Source organism: Cygnus atratus, chromosome Z, assembly GCF_013377495.2.
Source record: "Cygnus atratus isolate AKBS03 ecotype Queensland, Australia chromosome Z, CAtr_DNAZoo_HiC_assembly, whole genome shotgun sequence".
In the NCBI taxonomy this organism is placed as follows: Eukaryota; Metazoa; Chordata; class Aves; order Anseriformes; family Anatidae; genus Cygnus; species Cygnus atratus.
Window position 1 is genome coordinate 40,253,648 of NC_066396.1, and position 15,953 is coordinate 40,269,600.

Consider the following 15,953-nt stretch of genomic DNA (forward strand, 5'->3'; position numbering starts at 1 on the left):
GCTTCCAGCTGGATTTAACTCCATTCACCACAACTCTTTGGGCCCAGCCACCCAGCCATCGTTTAGCCCAATGAAGCCTTGAGCAGCCAGCTTCTTCAGGAGAATGCTGTGGGAAGCAGTGTCAAAGCCTAACTGAAGTCTAGGTAGACCACATCCACAGACTTTCCCTCATCCACTGAGTGTGTCACCTTGTCATAGGAGATGAGTTTCGTCAAGCAGGACTTGCCAATCATAAACCCATGCTGACTGGGCCTGATCTTCTGGTTGCCCTGTAGATGCTGCATGGTGGCACTCAGGATAATCTGCTTTGTAAGCTTCCCTGGCACCAAAGTCAGACTGACAGGCCTGTAGTTTCCTGGATCCTCCTTTCAGTCCTTCTTGTAAATGGGCATCGCATTTGATAGCCGACAGTTGACAAGACTGCTGATAAATGAGGGAAAGCAGCTTGTTGAGCACTTCTGCCAGCTCCCTCAGTACCCTTGGATGGATCCCATCTGTCTCCATAGACTTGCGTATGTCTAAGTGGTTTGGCAGGTTGCTAACCATTTCCTTGCGGATTATGAGGGCTTCATTTTGCTCCCCATCCCTATCTACCAGCTCAGGGGACTGGGTACCCAGAGAACAACTGGTCTTTCTGCTGAAGACTGAGACAAAGAAGTCATTAAGTACCTCAGCCTTTCCCTCATCTCTTGGCACTACTTTTCCCCCCACATCCTATAAAGGATGGAGATTCTCCTTAGACCTCCTTTTCTTGTTCATGTATTTGTAAAAACATTTTTATTGTCTTTAACAGCATTAGCCAGATGGAACTTCAAGCACTTCTTGTATATGAGATAGCTGTAGTGAAGCCTGTTTCTGAGATCCAGTTTCAGCCCTAAATTATCAACCCTCAAATTTGATAAATATTCAAACCTGTCAAAGACTTTGCACTGAAAAGGTCTAGGAGCATTTATAAAGTTGCTTGCAGGTGAATTAAGAAGCCATGGTTATCCTGTTTTAGCTCTTATGTGATGTCTCAGTGGCCAGTGCTCTGGGCCAGCCATCCAAAAGTCACCCAGGCTTTAAAGTAATGGCAGTGCAAACTGGCCAGTTTGAGATTTAGGTAGACTGGGAGAGGAATGGTCATATGGGACAGGTAGATGAGAGGACTGAATATCCATCATCTCTGATTGACTCTTTCTTTCAATGTAAAGTCAAAAATTATGTTAAACTGCTCATGGTGGTTTCACAGTGAATGCATTTCTGTCCCAGAGCTTTTGGTTTCTGCCTAGCATATACAGTGGAATGAGACTATCCGTGCATTTGATTTTTAGGTAATAGTACAGTCACAAATGAGACAGCAACCTGAAGTTTCTTTCAGGAACAATACTCCTAGTATCAGCAAAGGAAGGACTGATATACATGAACGTGGAGAGTAACATCAGGTGAAACAGAATTGCCTCAATTTTAGATTTTTAAAGAACAAGTAGAGAAGAGTGAATGAAAAGAAAAAAAAATGTTTGTATGTGTATATAGTATAACTATGCAAAGTACTGTGAATTGAAACCGTCAAGGGTTTCCATGCACCCAGGGAATAAAGAAAAAACTTGGAAATGAAAAGAAATACTTCCAGTGGTGGATTGAAGTTCTTTATTTCTGATTCATATATATATATGCATACAATGATATCAGATATCCTTGTATTGCTTAATCTATAATTTAAGTCAGCATAGGTCTTTTAACAAACAAACAAAAAAATTTGCAACTATTAATTTATATTTGATCTGAGCACTCTCATACGTGGTAGAAAAAATTTGTATATAAAAGATTATAACTTTGCGATTACATGTACTCTATTCCTTTTTCAACAAACTACTAATTAATTAATATTGATACATTATTGTTAGTATGATATATAACTGCCATATCATAACATTAAAAAACTTTTTAAAATATATTAATAAGCAAAGACAACCACACCTTGTTCTTGCAATCATTTTTGCACCATCACACTGGTGATGTGACATCTAGCTTAAACAAACTCCTACCTTCTCAGGCTGCCATTATTAGTCTATCAACATTAATCAAATTAATTCTTATGTAGCTCTGCTGTTCAGCGATTCCACACAAAGCCTTCAGAATGAAATTCACCTCCAGGCTGCCATCCAATGTTAAGTGGTATGTAATGTCTTTCAACCCATTTATGTCTCAAAGACATGAAAATTTGTGCTGAACTTCTGCTTTGTGGTGAACTTCTCTTTTAGCAAACACTCTTCTCACATACAGCCTAACACACGTCAACTTGCCCATTCTAGTGGCTTGAACTACAAGTTTACAGATGTGGTTTCATGCTATAAAATGCTCTTCTGATCTAGATCTAGCTTAATTAGCAACCGGAAGTTAATACAAATATTAATTTGTACATAAAGCAATATCCCCAATATTCTAAGTGACAGCACTTTTATAAGGCAGACACAAGCCAAGATTCAAATATCTGAGAACTGTGCAAACTATCAGATCCTAATGATGACAAGGTCAGGTTATAGAGCAGCAACAATGGTCAGCAGGATTAGGCCCTCCCTCTAATGTAAAAGTTAAGAGGAACTGACAGAAAGATGTGATAAAACAGGCTACCTAGAATGACAGACACAATCCACCAGCTGACAGTAGAGAGAAGGATTGTAGATGCGCAGATATTTCAGTTTTGTTACTGGCAGATACGTAAGCATTTGGCAACCTCTTGCCTTTCTGATAATTTTGTCAATCTTCATTACAGTAGCTGAGCAACTGCACACAGTGATGGATGCTTGCTCCCTTGCCTACAGACTACCTCTTGCAAATATAAGATACAAATTGACACAAATGGAAATGTGCAAACCACAGAACAGAATTATCAACCTTTTAAATGAAGGACAAAATACAATTTTCACTCTCAGTTTAGATCCTACTGAAAAATCAAGGATTGTGCTGTCCTGACTTTTGCTTAAATTTCATTCCCTAAGCAAACTTTGCTTGTCTTCTGTTTAATTAATAATTCTGGACTGGAAGTGGGACTGGAGTTAGTGCATACATAAAATGAAAATTGTAACTTCTAAGGATTGTTAATTTACAGACATGTAGAGAATCCACAGATGCAATTCTAGGGCACATGAAAATCTCTTGAAGATGGGAATAATATTTCAGAGAGTTCATAATATTGTTACTTCCATTAGGACATCCCACAAGGTAGACGAGTCAGCAGGTTTGGCAAGTGCACACATACGCTCATTGGGGGAAGAGAAAGCATTAGTCATACTCTTGACTTCTTAAAGCAGACAAGCAGAATTCACTCAAGTAATAATTTGCACTGTCTTGCAAAAGAATGGTCTGAGACATTGCAGTTATTTTCCATTTGAGTATCAGGACTTACTACAGCGTCTTTCATCGCAGTATGCAGGACAGCAGCAAACAACAAATACTTGCTTTTTTTTTTTTCTTTTCATGTTTATACTGATACGTTTTATGATACAGACAACAAACTGCATTGTAATACTTATTTTTGATATTAGGCATACTTCAAATAGTACTTTGACATATATTCCTAACAAATGATTGTGATTCCCAACTTTAAATTTATATATTTACCTTTCAGTCATTAGTTGTTAGCAGAAAATACTAAGTGCTTTTTTTTTTTTTTTTTTTTTTTTTTTTTGGTATTCATAGCATTAGCCTTTGTGATTTCAGTTAGGATGCCATTCAAAGAGTCATAACTTAAAAAAAAGAAGTACTGGGAAAACAGATTTAAAAAACAATAATAATAAAATAATTTAATTCAAAACCTTTAGAACATATGACAAACATTTACAGGATTTGTTACCTCTCTAAAAGCTATGCTTAAAATAAAGACAAAAGTAAGTGATTAAAATTAATTTCTGTTAGTCATTTGTCCTCTGTGAAGTATCTTTAATAACTAATTATTATTTTTTAGAGTATCAGGCCTTTCTGTGAGAAAATAAAAAGTTATTAGGGTTAAATGAAGATGGGAGGACTTTTCATACAGCAGAAACAAACACATTCAGGAAAGTTCTGCATTGTTTCTAGAATTATTTTTGAACAATAAGGTTGCTGCTGCTCTGTGAAAGAACTAAGCTAACATTTATTGTAATAATACCAATTCAGTTATGCATAACGTTAATATGCTGAAGACAAAACTAAAACAAAAATCTACATCCTCATTGACTCATTCATGAGGCATACTGTTGGTAAAATATTATAAACAGAAATTGCACACACTTACAGAAACCAATGCTAGATGATATAGTGTTCCTAATGAAAACTCTATTTCTGAAAACAACAAATAGATAGGTCCAAATTTTTGCTGTTTTCATGGCAACAGGATTGGCCCATTTGGTCTTCTTAGATTGCTAAATGGCACCAAAAAAGTCATACCACAAACAAAATGAACTAAATTGCCAAAGTGCACACCATGGTCACAGGTGTCTGGGTGACGAAAATCCAAGGATACTCTCTTCTTCAAATGACTGGCAGTGATGCTTGTTATTTCAGGGTCATGTCAATGCTACATATTAAAAAAAGAAACAAAAAATACAAAAGAAAGGAAGTTAGTGGGATGGTACACATGGCTAGTCATTTCCACAATCCTGGCCTCCCGCAAAGTGTTGAGCATCTCATTTACTTAAATGCATCAGTGTCAAATAATTTACACAGATCCTATCTCCCTTATGTAGAAAATACAGACTGTTACTGCTTGCTTGAAACCTATAACTACATTCACAGCAATTTCAATCTGAGTAGAATTGGACACCAGACATGGAAAGATCTACTGGCAGGATGACACCACAGTAGGGTAAGACATGGGTGCCTCTAAGAATATTTCTATGCGTATGGTTTTGGCATTTAGTGCAAACAACATGTTGTCAAGTTCTTTGGAAGTATTCTTTAGAATAAGAAGTTGTCATCACAAACATTACATCAAAACACAATTTCCCTCTTAGAACACATAACTAAAAAACACTCTGAATATTTATGACCTCTGAAAGTCACTATCAGTTACAGAACACACGGAATTCTTCACAGTGGATTATTTCATAGTGAAATCTTTTTAAAAGTCATGAGGTAGTGGAAGATGTTAAACAAAACAGTATACAAAAGAGCATGACGATAGATATGAAAAAAACAGCAGAAGCAAGCTAAGAGGTGGGCAGACTCCAGAGAGGTTTCAGCAGAAACCATACAGAAAAAACAGCTGTGTAAAACTGCCGTGATCATTATGGAGACATTTACACAGGAAATCCTGAAGAAATTACACCAGAAGTGTGTGATATGACCACAGGAAAATTATTGACACTTCTGAAGAAAGATACATATTTATGCAGAGAAGATAAATGTCAGGAATTAACATTAATTCAGTCACAGCTATACTTGTTTAAGCTAAATAAAAATTCTCTTCTCATATTGCTTTTTATAAGCTGCTCAGTGTCTTTTTGTGAAAAACAGAAAGTTTATTCAAGCCACCAAAAGGTTTACATCATAAATAGAGTCTTTAACAGGTTATTTATTTTTTCTTCTCATACTTTAAAAAAACAGTTCTCATATTGACTCATTACAGAATAAACTGTCTGAGAGGGAAAAAAAAAAAAAAAAGCTTAGAGATTTTATGTCAACAGCTGAGGAATCAAGAGTTTAATTTTTAATTCTAACCAGGTGTAACACTGTGGTAGTTTATTAAAGTACAACTTTATTTGAAAAAAAAAAAAGTGGCAAAAAAGTTCAATTTTATTTACGCATCTGTTTGCTGCATGTACTTCTAGTTATTTGCTTGCTTACTTCAAGTGATGGGATCTTTTACTGAAGAGTTAGGTGAATGCTATTTCCTGAACAGTATTTCCACGTGAGACACCTGTGTGTTTCTATGTACCAGTCAGGAGGGCAGGGACAGCAAAGTCCCCAGTCACTCCTCTTTGGTACACGCTGGGCAGCAGTACACAGACTGCTGCAATGGCTAGTCCACCTGACATGCTGTTCTAGCAAACACACGGTTTGTGCTCGCGTGACATGCTGTGGCTACAAACACCCTCACTGATGTGCAGTGAGAACAGAGCAGGTTGCATGCTTCAGTTATGGCATGACGGAGGAGCAGTATGCCAGAGGAGTCATGTTCCCATTTCCAAGGGAACCAGTCTGGCTTTGAAAGTGAAAGAAATTAAGAAATTGGAATTTATTTAGGCAAATAACTATGGAAAAAAGCTGAGCACAAAAAGCAAAGAGAAGAAAGGCATCAAAAGCACAACCCAGAAGTTGAAGTCAAAGAGAAGACTGTTTACACCTCTTAGTGAGAAGGGCAAGATTATCACCCTTTGAGAAAAATCCATGCGATTATCTTCCCTCTGATCATGTTGCACGATTTCTGTCTTTCACATAACTTTTCTTTCTGTCTTTCACATAACCTGAAGATCCTCAGGCTAAGAACTGCATCTATATCTGAAAATTGTCAAGAACACTTCACACATCTGCAACGCAAATAGAAAAAATCTCAACTGCAGTGTTTTTTCTGCTTGCATATATTGAATCAAGTTCCTGAAAATAAACATAAGAGCATGTTATGCATGCATTAGTTCTCCAGAAAGCTTTATGGAGTCTACCCAATCTCTGTTCCTAGTAATATGGCTGTAAAATAATGTTGAAAGAAAATGACAGTATTAGGCACAAATTCTTACTCCTGTTCCACTGAAGTGATTTCTGGATCATTTGAGAGGCAGCTAGTTCTGGGCACAAGGAAAAAAGAGGAAGCAGTAAACATTTCTTCTGTGTTTCTTTCTTTTTATTTTAAAATATGAAATCTTATTTGGGGGATGTAGTAACTAACTGTAGTGAGTACCTTTGATCGCACAAACACACAAATGCTATTGACAGGAATCTAGTGAGCTTAGTGCCTACAACACCAATTAGTTTGTATAATAATTTTTTAAGATATTTCTTTAGGTTGGGCAAGCAAAACACACTACAGTGACTTCATACATCCAACAATAACAGTAATTAATGATACCTCACATGAACGCTTAGTTCCCCTTTCACTTGTTATGCTGCAGCCTGCACTGTTTTAAACGGAAGGCTTAACAAGAAAGCAATTTTTTTTTCCATGGTTTTCATTGCCGTATAATCCAATGTATTTGAAAATGTTTGAATAGAATAGATAGAAATTGCATTTCAGGGTTGGGTGGGTCTTTACTCTTTTGTTTAACAAAATATCCAGGTGGTATCAGATAACTACTTATGTGAATTTATTGCTTCTGAGACATTTTAATTGCTAGAATCAAAAAGCATTGGCAATTATTTTGGGTATTTCCCTTTGGTCATTTTAAAAGCCTATCTCAGGAGAACTTGTGGAAAATGTGTGCTACACAAAAGGAGAAAAAACACAACAAAGAAGAAGCTGTAAGATGAAAATTCTGAAATGTATAAGTTAAAGGAGAGTTAAAGGGAGGAGGCAAAAAATAAACTTAAAAATTTATCTCTGGTTACAAAAATTGCAGGGAAAATGTCATACTTGATTCCCTTCTGTGGAATCCTGTATACAAGCATGCATGGAAAAAGTGCAAAGCATAAATGATTTCTAAGCTTAGCTTAGTGAATCAAGGACTGTGTCCTTCCAGTTAAAGATTTTTATGGTACTTTACACCATACGGCCTTAGCGTCTTAAAGCCAAAGTACAGTTGTGAGTTTAAAGTACCTGATCATCATCTGACACTGATTTATTAAGTTACCACAGGTGATACAATATTATCAAGTATTAATCCACTAGCCCTTTGAACCAACAGTGGAAAGAAAGAAGTTACCTATTTGCCTTAACAGAGAATGTGGTATAATAACCATTGCTAACTTCATAAATTGTAAAAAAAAATCATTTTCAAAAAGACCTACTTCCTAAGAATTATATGAACCATCTGACACAGCAGATGAAGTAGAAAAATGCTTAATAAGCCACTGTAATGGAGTAAAAAAGTGACTTCAGTCTTCCCCATGACTGTAGAAACATTGCCAAAAAATAGCAAAAAGTTTTTTTTTTTGTAGTGTAAGAGTGTGCTTACTCCTTCCTGTGACTCAGCTGTATAAAAGCAGGCTGCTTACAGTGAAAGGGGAAATCAATTCACAGATGTGGAAACTTACATGATAATTGAAACTATGAACTGATTGTTGTACCAAACATGTACTGCATTCAATCCATCCCTGTGAACCAAGTAAATATAATGCCAGCATCCAGCTGAAAGCTATCTTACTTAGCTGTTTCTGAAGCTTCCCTCAGCTCTTCATCCAGTCTGCATGAGTAAAAGTTATTGGTATAAAGAAACAAAGAAGCAAGCAGAGCATAAGAGAGAAGCAGAGCAATAGCAAAGCAAAGAACAAATAGAATACATGCTTCTAAAATAGGCACCCAGTATTAGGTACAAACCCTAAGGCTCTTCAGTTTAGTGTGATATTATTTATTTCTGTTCTCAACCCAACCTTAATTTGCAACTCTTTTTAAAAATTATTTGGAGGCAGAAACATAAAAGCAGCAGGGATCTGAGGCATGCCCAGTGGACAGAGCCGAAAGCATTCAATTGCTCTATCAGATAGAATCAAAGTAGCTGCAGCCTGGGCCAAATCAAGGACATTTACAGTTGGGTAGGTTTTGTTTGCAAAGGAGGATGATCTCAACAGCTTGAAGGGGAAAGAAGGATTCCACAATATTGGAAGGCCTCTCTCATTCAGCTATTGAGGTCACCTGTGGGTGAAAGGCTGTCACACAGATTCAGTCTGCTATGAGCAGTAGCATGGGCTAGAAAGCAAGTTTTACCTCATTTTTCTCTTAAGACACTTCTCTTCATCATACCTTACAAGATAAGAGTGGGTGAAGGAAGAGAAAAGACGTTCAAGTTCATAAGATACACCAGGCACATTGTATCTCACTTCAGTAAAAAACTAAGAAACGACCACACAACCCAAATCCTGGCATAAACCCACATACTTGCTACAGGTGGGGTTCCTCATAACCACAGTGGTATGTCTGTTCTTGCTGGTGGAGTAATTAGACTGCTGTACGGTACATTTTGTATTATTTTTTTACAGTAATCCTCCTCAACCTGAAGCAGAAGGGAAGCTAACACCTGAACACATCTCTGCTCTTCTCCCTTTGGCATGGGAATAACCACTCACAGTGCCTTCAATTCACACCCACTTCATATCATATCATGACATTTTGATAAAGCTTGCCACCAATGGGCACATTTGTCACATTTTGATTTTTTTCTTCAGCAAAGTCATGATCACTCATCTGGCTGCTGATGACAAAACACAGGCAGTTCCCTAAAATTTCTTAAGCTCAAAATCCTAGTCTCCACAGACCTAGCGCTGTGATTATTTCACCTTTGGTCTCTGAGGTGAATGGACTTTTCAGTCTATAGGGAAGAAAATAAGTGTGTAACACAGGATGCGTGCACTGCTATAGACAGTGTAACAGTGAAATACAGCAAGGAATCCAAATAGAGAAACACATTGGAGTATTAGGTTAAGGTCTGTATTAAGGGGACAATTAAAACTAAAATGTTTACGGAAATCAAAAGGGAGAGGGAGGGAAGGAGGGAGAGAGGCTGAAGGAACTGTAGGGATATTAAAACATCCTGGTCATCTCTCATCAGGTGACCAATGACCGCTGTGTTCTACTTTCCTTGTACTTCTACTTACTTACTCCACTTCTAAGGCAGTCACAAAACCAAACAAATTTGAGTGAAAGTCCCTCTCACTCCTGATTTCTTGACTATAATTTACTATTTTTACAAGTGCCATGCAGACCTGAGCTTCACACTTGCTCCCTGGCTTGACACCTCAAGAATCAGAGCAATCACCAGCCTAATGAAGAGCCCATTATGCTGCTTTCACCTCTGTGAGGCAGGTGTGAAAATTCCTGCCTGGGCTGAAGAGATCTGTGACAGCTCCAAAGTAAGTGTTTTTCATACCTAGTCACTGATAAACCATAACGAAAAGACAATCATACTTGTCTATTTACTCACCAAAACAGAATGCTTGCCTGTTCAAAACCTAGTATATTTAATAAAAAGAAGAAAAGCAATACATTCCCCAACAGCAAATCTTTGTAATAACGACTAACACGAAAACCATAATAGATTTCAAAGGTTTTCAATCTTGGTATACCACTTCAGTTTGTTTTGGTATCTAAAAAAAAAAAAAAAGCCAGCTCACGTAAGCAATTGAAATTAACTTAGAATTTCTAAGAGGTATCCTTCCTTCAGAAATACTTGCATTCAGAAAACCTTTAAACATAAGAGGCCAGAACTGAGCCATTGTTTTTCAGTGGCTATGTTTAAACCATGAGAAATCAACAAGAAAATGAATGGCGAATCTGGGTTTCAGTGTCTTTCTCTTGAACAAGACTATCTTTGAATTATTCAGTTCAAAGCTCTGTATTGCTAAAACTTAACACTTTTACTTAAACATTGGTAAAAGTTACGCAAAGACATAGCATAAGTTGATAACTAACTGTAGAAGGGTCAAACTTTCCTATTTTCTTTCTGAGTTACAATTAGTGAATAAACAGTCTGTTCCAATACAGATTACACAGGCATAGATGTGATGAAAGGACTATGAGCCTGAAATCTTGTCTTCATTTTACCAACAGTATTATTTGGTCCAATACAAAACTTTCCTCTTCCTATAAACTTTGGTTCCCCTAGGATTGCATATTTATTGTGCTTTGTGTTTCAGCAACACAGTATTTTCCTTCTTCAGAGTTTAATAGTGGAATTTTTTTTTTTTTTTGTGTGGAACAACCTGTAAGCATTTGTCACAGAATCAGGTAGAGGTCTTCTATTTTTCTTATAGATGCTGAAACATTGTTATTAGTTTGTGAAAATACTTTCTGTTAGACCAAGTACATTCTTTCTCTACACCACTTACTTGACAATACTATCCGGTATGTGCACGTATTCCATTGGAATCATCTCACGAAGCTCTGCCAACGTGTTGACGTACTGTATTTTACTGCTGAACTTAGAGCTGAAACACAGAAACAACATATGTCAATTGACTTTTCTCCTAAGTTTGGCTGACCATAAGCATACCGGAGTTCTAGATAGACTGAAATCAAGACTAGACATTTTTTTGTTCTTTGGCTAGGCCAGATGACAGTGTTTATGACAGTATTATAAAACTGCAATGCCTACATACTAGGCAATGAGATTAGTTCTACAATTAGAAGGAGATGTATTAAAATTACAAAAAGGACCAAATCCTCTGCAGCACACATACATTTAAAACAAGATGGAAAACATCCACTTAATGTGATCATGACAAATTAGCATTTATATTTGGCTATGATTCTCAAATATAATACAGCTGAACATCCACATTTGTTTAGATGAGTACAGATCTGATTGGGTATGTGCATGCCTATTCCTACTGCAGTGACTGATTACAGGGAAATACTTCCCTTGTTTAGTTCAGCTGTGCTTTATGATCATTTATTGTGTTTAAGAAATGATCACTCAGAAAAAGGCTAAGGGTGTTGAGAAAGCATACTTTAAAAATAAAAAGCTATTCACGTATTTAACCTGAATTATTTAATATGTATTAGCTTAGGTGAAATCTCTTCTTCTCATTTGACTCATAAAGCAATCATTCAAACCCAGCTCTAGTTTCATTTAGATAGTCTTTCAACATCAGTGACACATTGAGCATAAATTTTCTTAAGTGTTAGGCCATGTAAAACAGGATATATTTTTCTTATTCACTGATGATTTGGGGTTATGACCAGACAATGCGAAGCACCTGAAATTGCTCTGAGCAAAAGGTTACTTCCCATCACATTACCATACGTACCTTCTTACGAAGGTAAAGTGAGACAGCCAAAACAAGAATACATGAAGGTACTGTGAATAGTTAAGGTCATCCACTTTCATTTCTCTTTGTACTGTCATTTGGCACACACACTGGAGCATGCCAATGGTTATGTTTTAAGATGAGCAATCACCCATAATTGTCCAATGAAAGACATAGTAACAGATAGACAATTCTTAGCATTTTATCCAAAATGTAACCCTAGTCTGGACCACCTGAACTGCCAACTATAGTAACTTGGCAAGCTGGAAGCCATTCAGAAGTTTCTATAGACTGAAATAAAATCAAAACCAAAAACAACAAAGAAAAAAAAAAAAAGAACAAAACTCTCAGTGACTTGACTGTCCCTTGCCATTTTGCTGTCTTTTAGTTTCTTCGTTCCTACTGGTTTGCCCTGCATCTCAGTTGAAACAGAATTAAAATTAAGTGGCTTAGCTATCTTATTATCTTGGGACCTTCTCTCCTTGCCTTGGGAGCAATTCATTTCTTACTCTGAAATTCCCACAGTACATGTCAGAGGTTCAGTGAACAGCTCTAGGCTAGCAAACTATGATATAGCCAGAGGCCTTCAATCTAATCAAGTTTCTTTCTCCTTACATAGTGATTTTTACTGAATTAACTGTCTCCTTTTATGCCTTCCAGTTTTTTTATTCATCTTTCTCACAGTGCTCTTCTGTCCTCAAGAGGGGGGTTCAGCTTTCTTACATCCTCAACTCATCTTCCAAGCTGACAAGTGGAAGCCAATTTGAAAATGAGTCAGCAATGTGCCCTTGCCTCTAAGAAGGTTAATGGTGTTCTTGGCTTTGTTAGGTAAAGTATCACTAGCAGATCAAGAGAGGTGATCCTTCCCCTCTACTCAGCATTGGTGGGGCCTCATGTGGAGTAATGTGCCCAGTTCTGACCCCCAGCAGTACAAGAGAGACATGGACATACTGGAAGGAGTACAACAGATGGTGACCAAATGATCAAGGTGCTGGATGATCAAGGGTCCGAATAACCTCTCTTATGAGGAGGGGCTAAGAGAACTGGGACTGTTCAACCTGTAGAAGAGGAGGCTCAGTGGAGGATCTCTTTGATGTCTATAAATACTTGAAGGGAGGATGCAAGTAAGATGGAGCCAGGCTTGTTTTATTGGTGCCCAATGATAGGACAAGAGGCAATGGACACAAACCGGAACCCAAGAGGTTCTGACTAAACTTTGTCACTGTGAGGGTGATGGAGCACTGGCACAGGTTTCCCAGAAAGGTAGTGGAGTCTCCCTCCTTGGAGATCTTCAAGAGCTGCCTGGACATGGTCCAGGGTAACCTGCTGTAGGTGGTCCTACTTGAGCAGAGGGGGCTGGATCAGATGGCCTCCAGAGGTCCCTTCAAACCTTAACCATTCTGTGGTTTTACCAAGTCACATTGGCCTTGTGCCTTGCACACCTTTTTTCAGCTCCCATTTGCACTTCACTTTCTTCTACTTCTGACTGAGACTCAATCTACCTTTTGGCTGAAATGGAGATTTGTAACTGGTATCTAGTTATGGACTGTTAACTTTGTTTGTCAAACTGTTTAGAGTGAATGTTATCGCCAGTTTGGAAATGCAAAATGTGTGGTTGCTCCTGGCCATCCCAAATAAATGACTCATGAATTCAAACGGGTGGGGCATATTTGATTTTACTGCCTACTCTTATCTGGAGCAAATAGTAAGCCAACTGAAACATCTCAGACACCAAATGCATCTAATTGAATTCCCTGTTATTACTGTTGATAATTCCAGGTGCTGTTTCTGTGTTACTCTAGTATTTTCAGTTGTCACGTTCTACTTGGTATTGAAGTCACCACATGTGAAAGAAGAATCGCTGTTATGATACTGCGCCTGTTGCACTTAAGCAGCAGTGTGAGAAGCTATTTTCTTCTCCATCCCAAGGTTACCCTGTCAGGACAGCACATCTTGTGACAGACACTTTCAGCGTTCTCATCTGTATTCTCGGGGTAGACTTCTCTGCTGTCTGTCATGTGTTATTCTCTATGTGGCTTCTGTACACAAGATGCCTCTCCTCTTATTTGAAGCAACTCTTTCTCATGCCTGTCCATGTGCTCTCCTGATCTCAGTGTTCCAGCTGTATACTTGTCCATCTTCTCCAAAAATTTATGAAGTCTTCTGTATCTAACACCTGTTTTTTACTAATCAAAGTATTTTTGGTGGCAGAAAACCTTTTCTTTGGAACCAGGCCTCCTACACCTTCAAATAGCTCAGGGCAGTCCTCTTGAATGAGCAGCAACTAATTTTTTTAAACCCAGAACTGTAGTTTAATCTTGTTCTGTAGTCATTGTTTTTTTCAATGAAGTGACTATCACCATACGCAGACCCCCTTCCTACAAGCCTTTAAATAGGCTCAGAACAAAACAATTTTAAAGAACTTATTTACCAATTCTGCATATATATATGGTACACAACTGCATTCTCACACAAATCAACTTTTTTTCCCCACTCACTTTAGGGAAGTCAACTTCAACTGTCAAAATCATCCCAGCCCAGATCAGTGAGAGATTAACAGCCATTTCTGTTGATTTAGGGTGCTTCTGTATTCTTAGGGACATAGCATTAAACCAGTATTCACTACATACCTTATAAAAGGTCGTGTCACAGCCAGGATTGTCCTGATAAACCATGATGGATGGACAATTATGAATGATTTCAAATTCTTCCTCAATCTAAGAAAAAAAATCAACAGTTTATTAAGAAATTAAGAAAATACAAAACATACACAAAAATCATATACAGTGAACACTGTCATACAGGGGAGCAACAGAAATGGACAATGTTTAAAATAATAGCTGTGGATCACAAAGGAAAATACTACTCACCGTCGATCAATCATCTGGTAACATTTTTTCATCCAACCGAGTCCGGGCATCCTCCTTCTTGGTGTTGCTCCATTCAAGTATACAATCATATAGTCTTCTGCTACCATCAGCTCTAAGGTACTGATTACATACCTGATAAAAGAACAGAAGTGAGTATATATTTTACATTATTGATTTAAACACAATAAAGATCAGTCTACTAGGAATGTATCAAGGACAACCAAGCAATTTATGGCAAGACACTGTTTTATTATCTTTTAAACCAAGAGCAGACTTTCAGAACTGGTCACCATACTACCTACCTCTAGAACTATGACTAGAAAACCACAATTCTAACTGTTGAGAAACGTGTCTTCATTATTAATCATTATGTTTGTTCAATGCAAAAATAATAAGGGTCAGGATAAGATACATTCCTACAATTATTGTGACCTTGAGATTACTGCTGCTGAGTCTGTGACTGCAAGCTACAAATCTTTTGACTCTCAAAGCTAATAGAACTTGACTATCAACCTGCCTTCTAAGGAGCCAGAACACTCCATGCCATTACTTCATTTTGTGATCAAAACGCTTCAAACACTCATTAAATTTCTCAGCTCTGCATTGAGACAGACTATCACCCTCAGGGCCAAATTCAACATACCTAGAAAAGCTGGGTAGTCAGTCAAATGAAAGGGTAGCTTTAAATTCTTGGCCAGGACTATACACATGGATGCTTTGCTCAGTTTTAGTAATCCCTGCCTCACCTGGGATCTCTTCATCACCAGAATGTTTAAATTGTTCTCTCTGCCCTCCAGCCCCAAGGCATGTCTGCCCAAAAACTACAGTGAAAAATTACTGAGTCACACCTTAGAAAACTGAATGCCTGAGAGTTCTCCCTACAAAAGGCAGCCCTATCCTGGAGCATAATGGCCCCTTTCACAGGTGTATGTGCATGACTCATGATCTAATCTGACCCTTAAATTCCTTACAATGCAGTTTCTTTAAACAAGAGTAGAAAATCTAGTTCTCACAAAAGAGAGTGGTATTTTAACTGGACAGAAAATAGGCAGCAACTGATTATCTAAGAGGGCAGCTGTTAATCACAAACTAGAGGTGGATCTAGATCAGAATTGTGCTATACAAAAAAAAAAAAATCTGAAGAGATTTAATAATTTGCATATCTCTCCAGACCCCTGTATATAGTAAATAGTAAAATTTCAAAAAAAATTAATCATATCAGTTACTGGG

The 15,953-nt window shown here is 37.6% G+C and overlaps 1 protein-coding gene across 8 annotated transcripts in view; it reads right to left on the reverse strand.

Moving 5' to 3' along the window:
• Positions 1 to 1,615: 1,615 nt before the first annotated feature.
• PRUNE2 (prune homolog 2 with BCH domain) overlaps positions 1,616 to 15,953 on the reverse strand; it is a 139,153-nt gene continuing 124,815 nt past the window's right edge. For 4 of the 8 annotated variants that reach the window (XM_035558499.2, XM_050716242.1, XM_035558498.2 and 1 more), the window contains exons 15-20: positions 14,724 to 14,855; positions 14,484 to 14,570; positions 10,933 to 11,031; positions 8,816 to 8,851; positions 6,696 to 6,743; positions 1,616 to 4,537 (exon numbers count right to left, since the gene is read on the reverse strand). In XM_035558499.2, coding sequence (XP_035414392.1) covers positions 4,516 to 4,537; positions 6,696 to 6,743; positions 8,816 to 8,851; positions 10,933 to 11,031; positions 14,484 to 14,570; positions 14,724 to 14,855 — 424 coding nt within the window. In that variant the 3' untranslated portion in view covers positions 1,616 to 4,515. The remainder of the gene's footprint in view (positions 4,538 to 6,695; positions 6,744 to 8,815; positions 8,852 to 10,932; positions 11,032 to 14,483; positions 14,571 to 14,723; positions 14,856 to 15,953) is intronic. The other 4 variants (XM_035558502.2, XM_035558503.2, XM_035558501.2 and 1 more) reach the window with 1 other exon arrangement.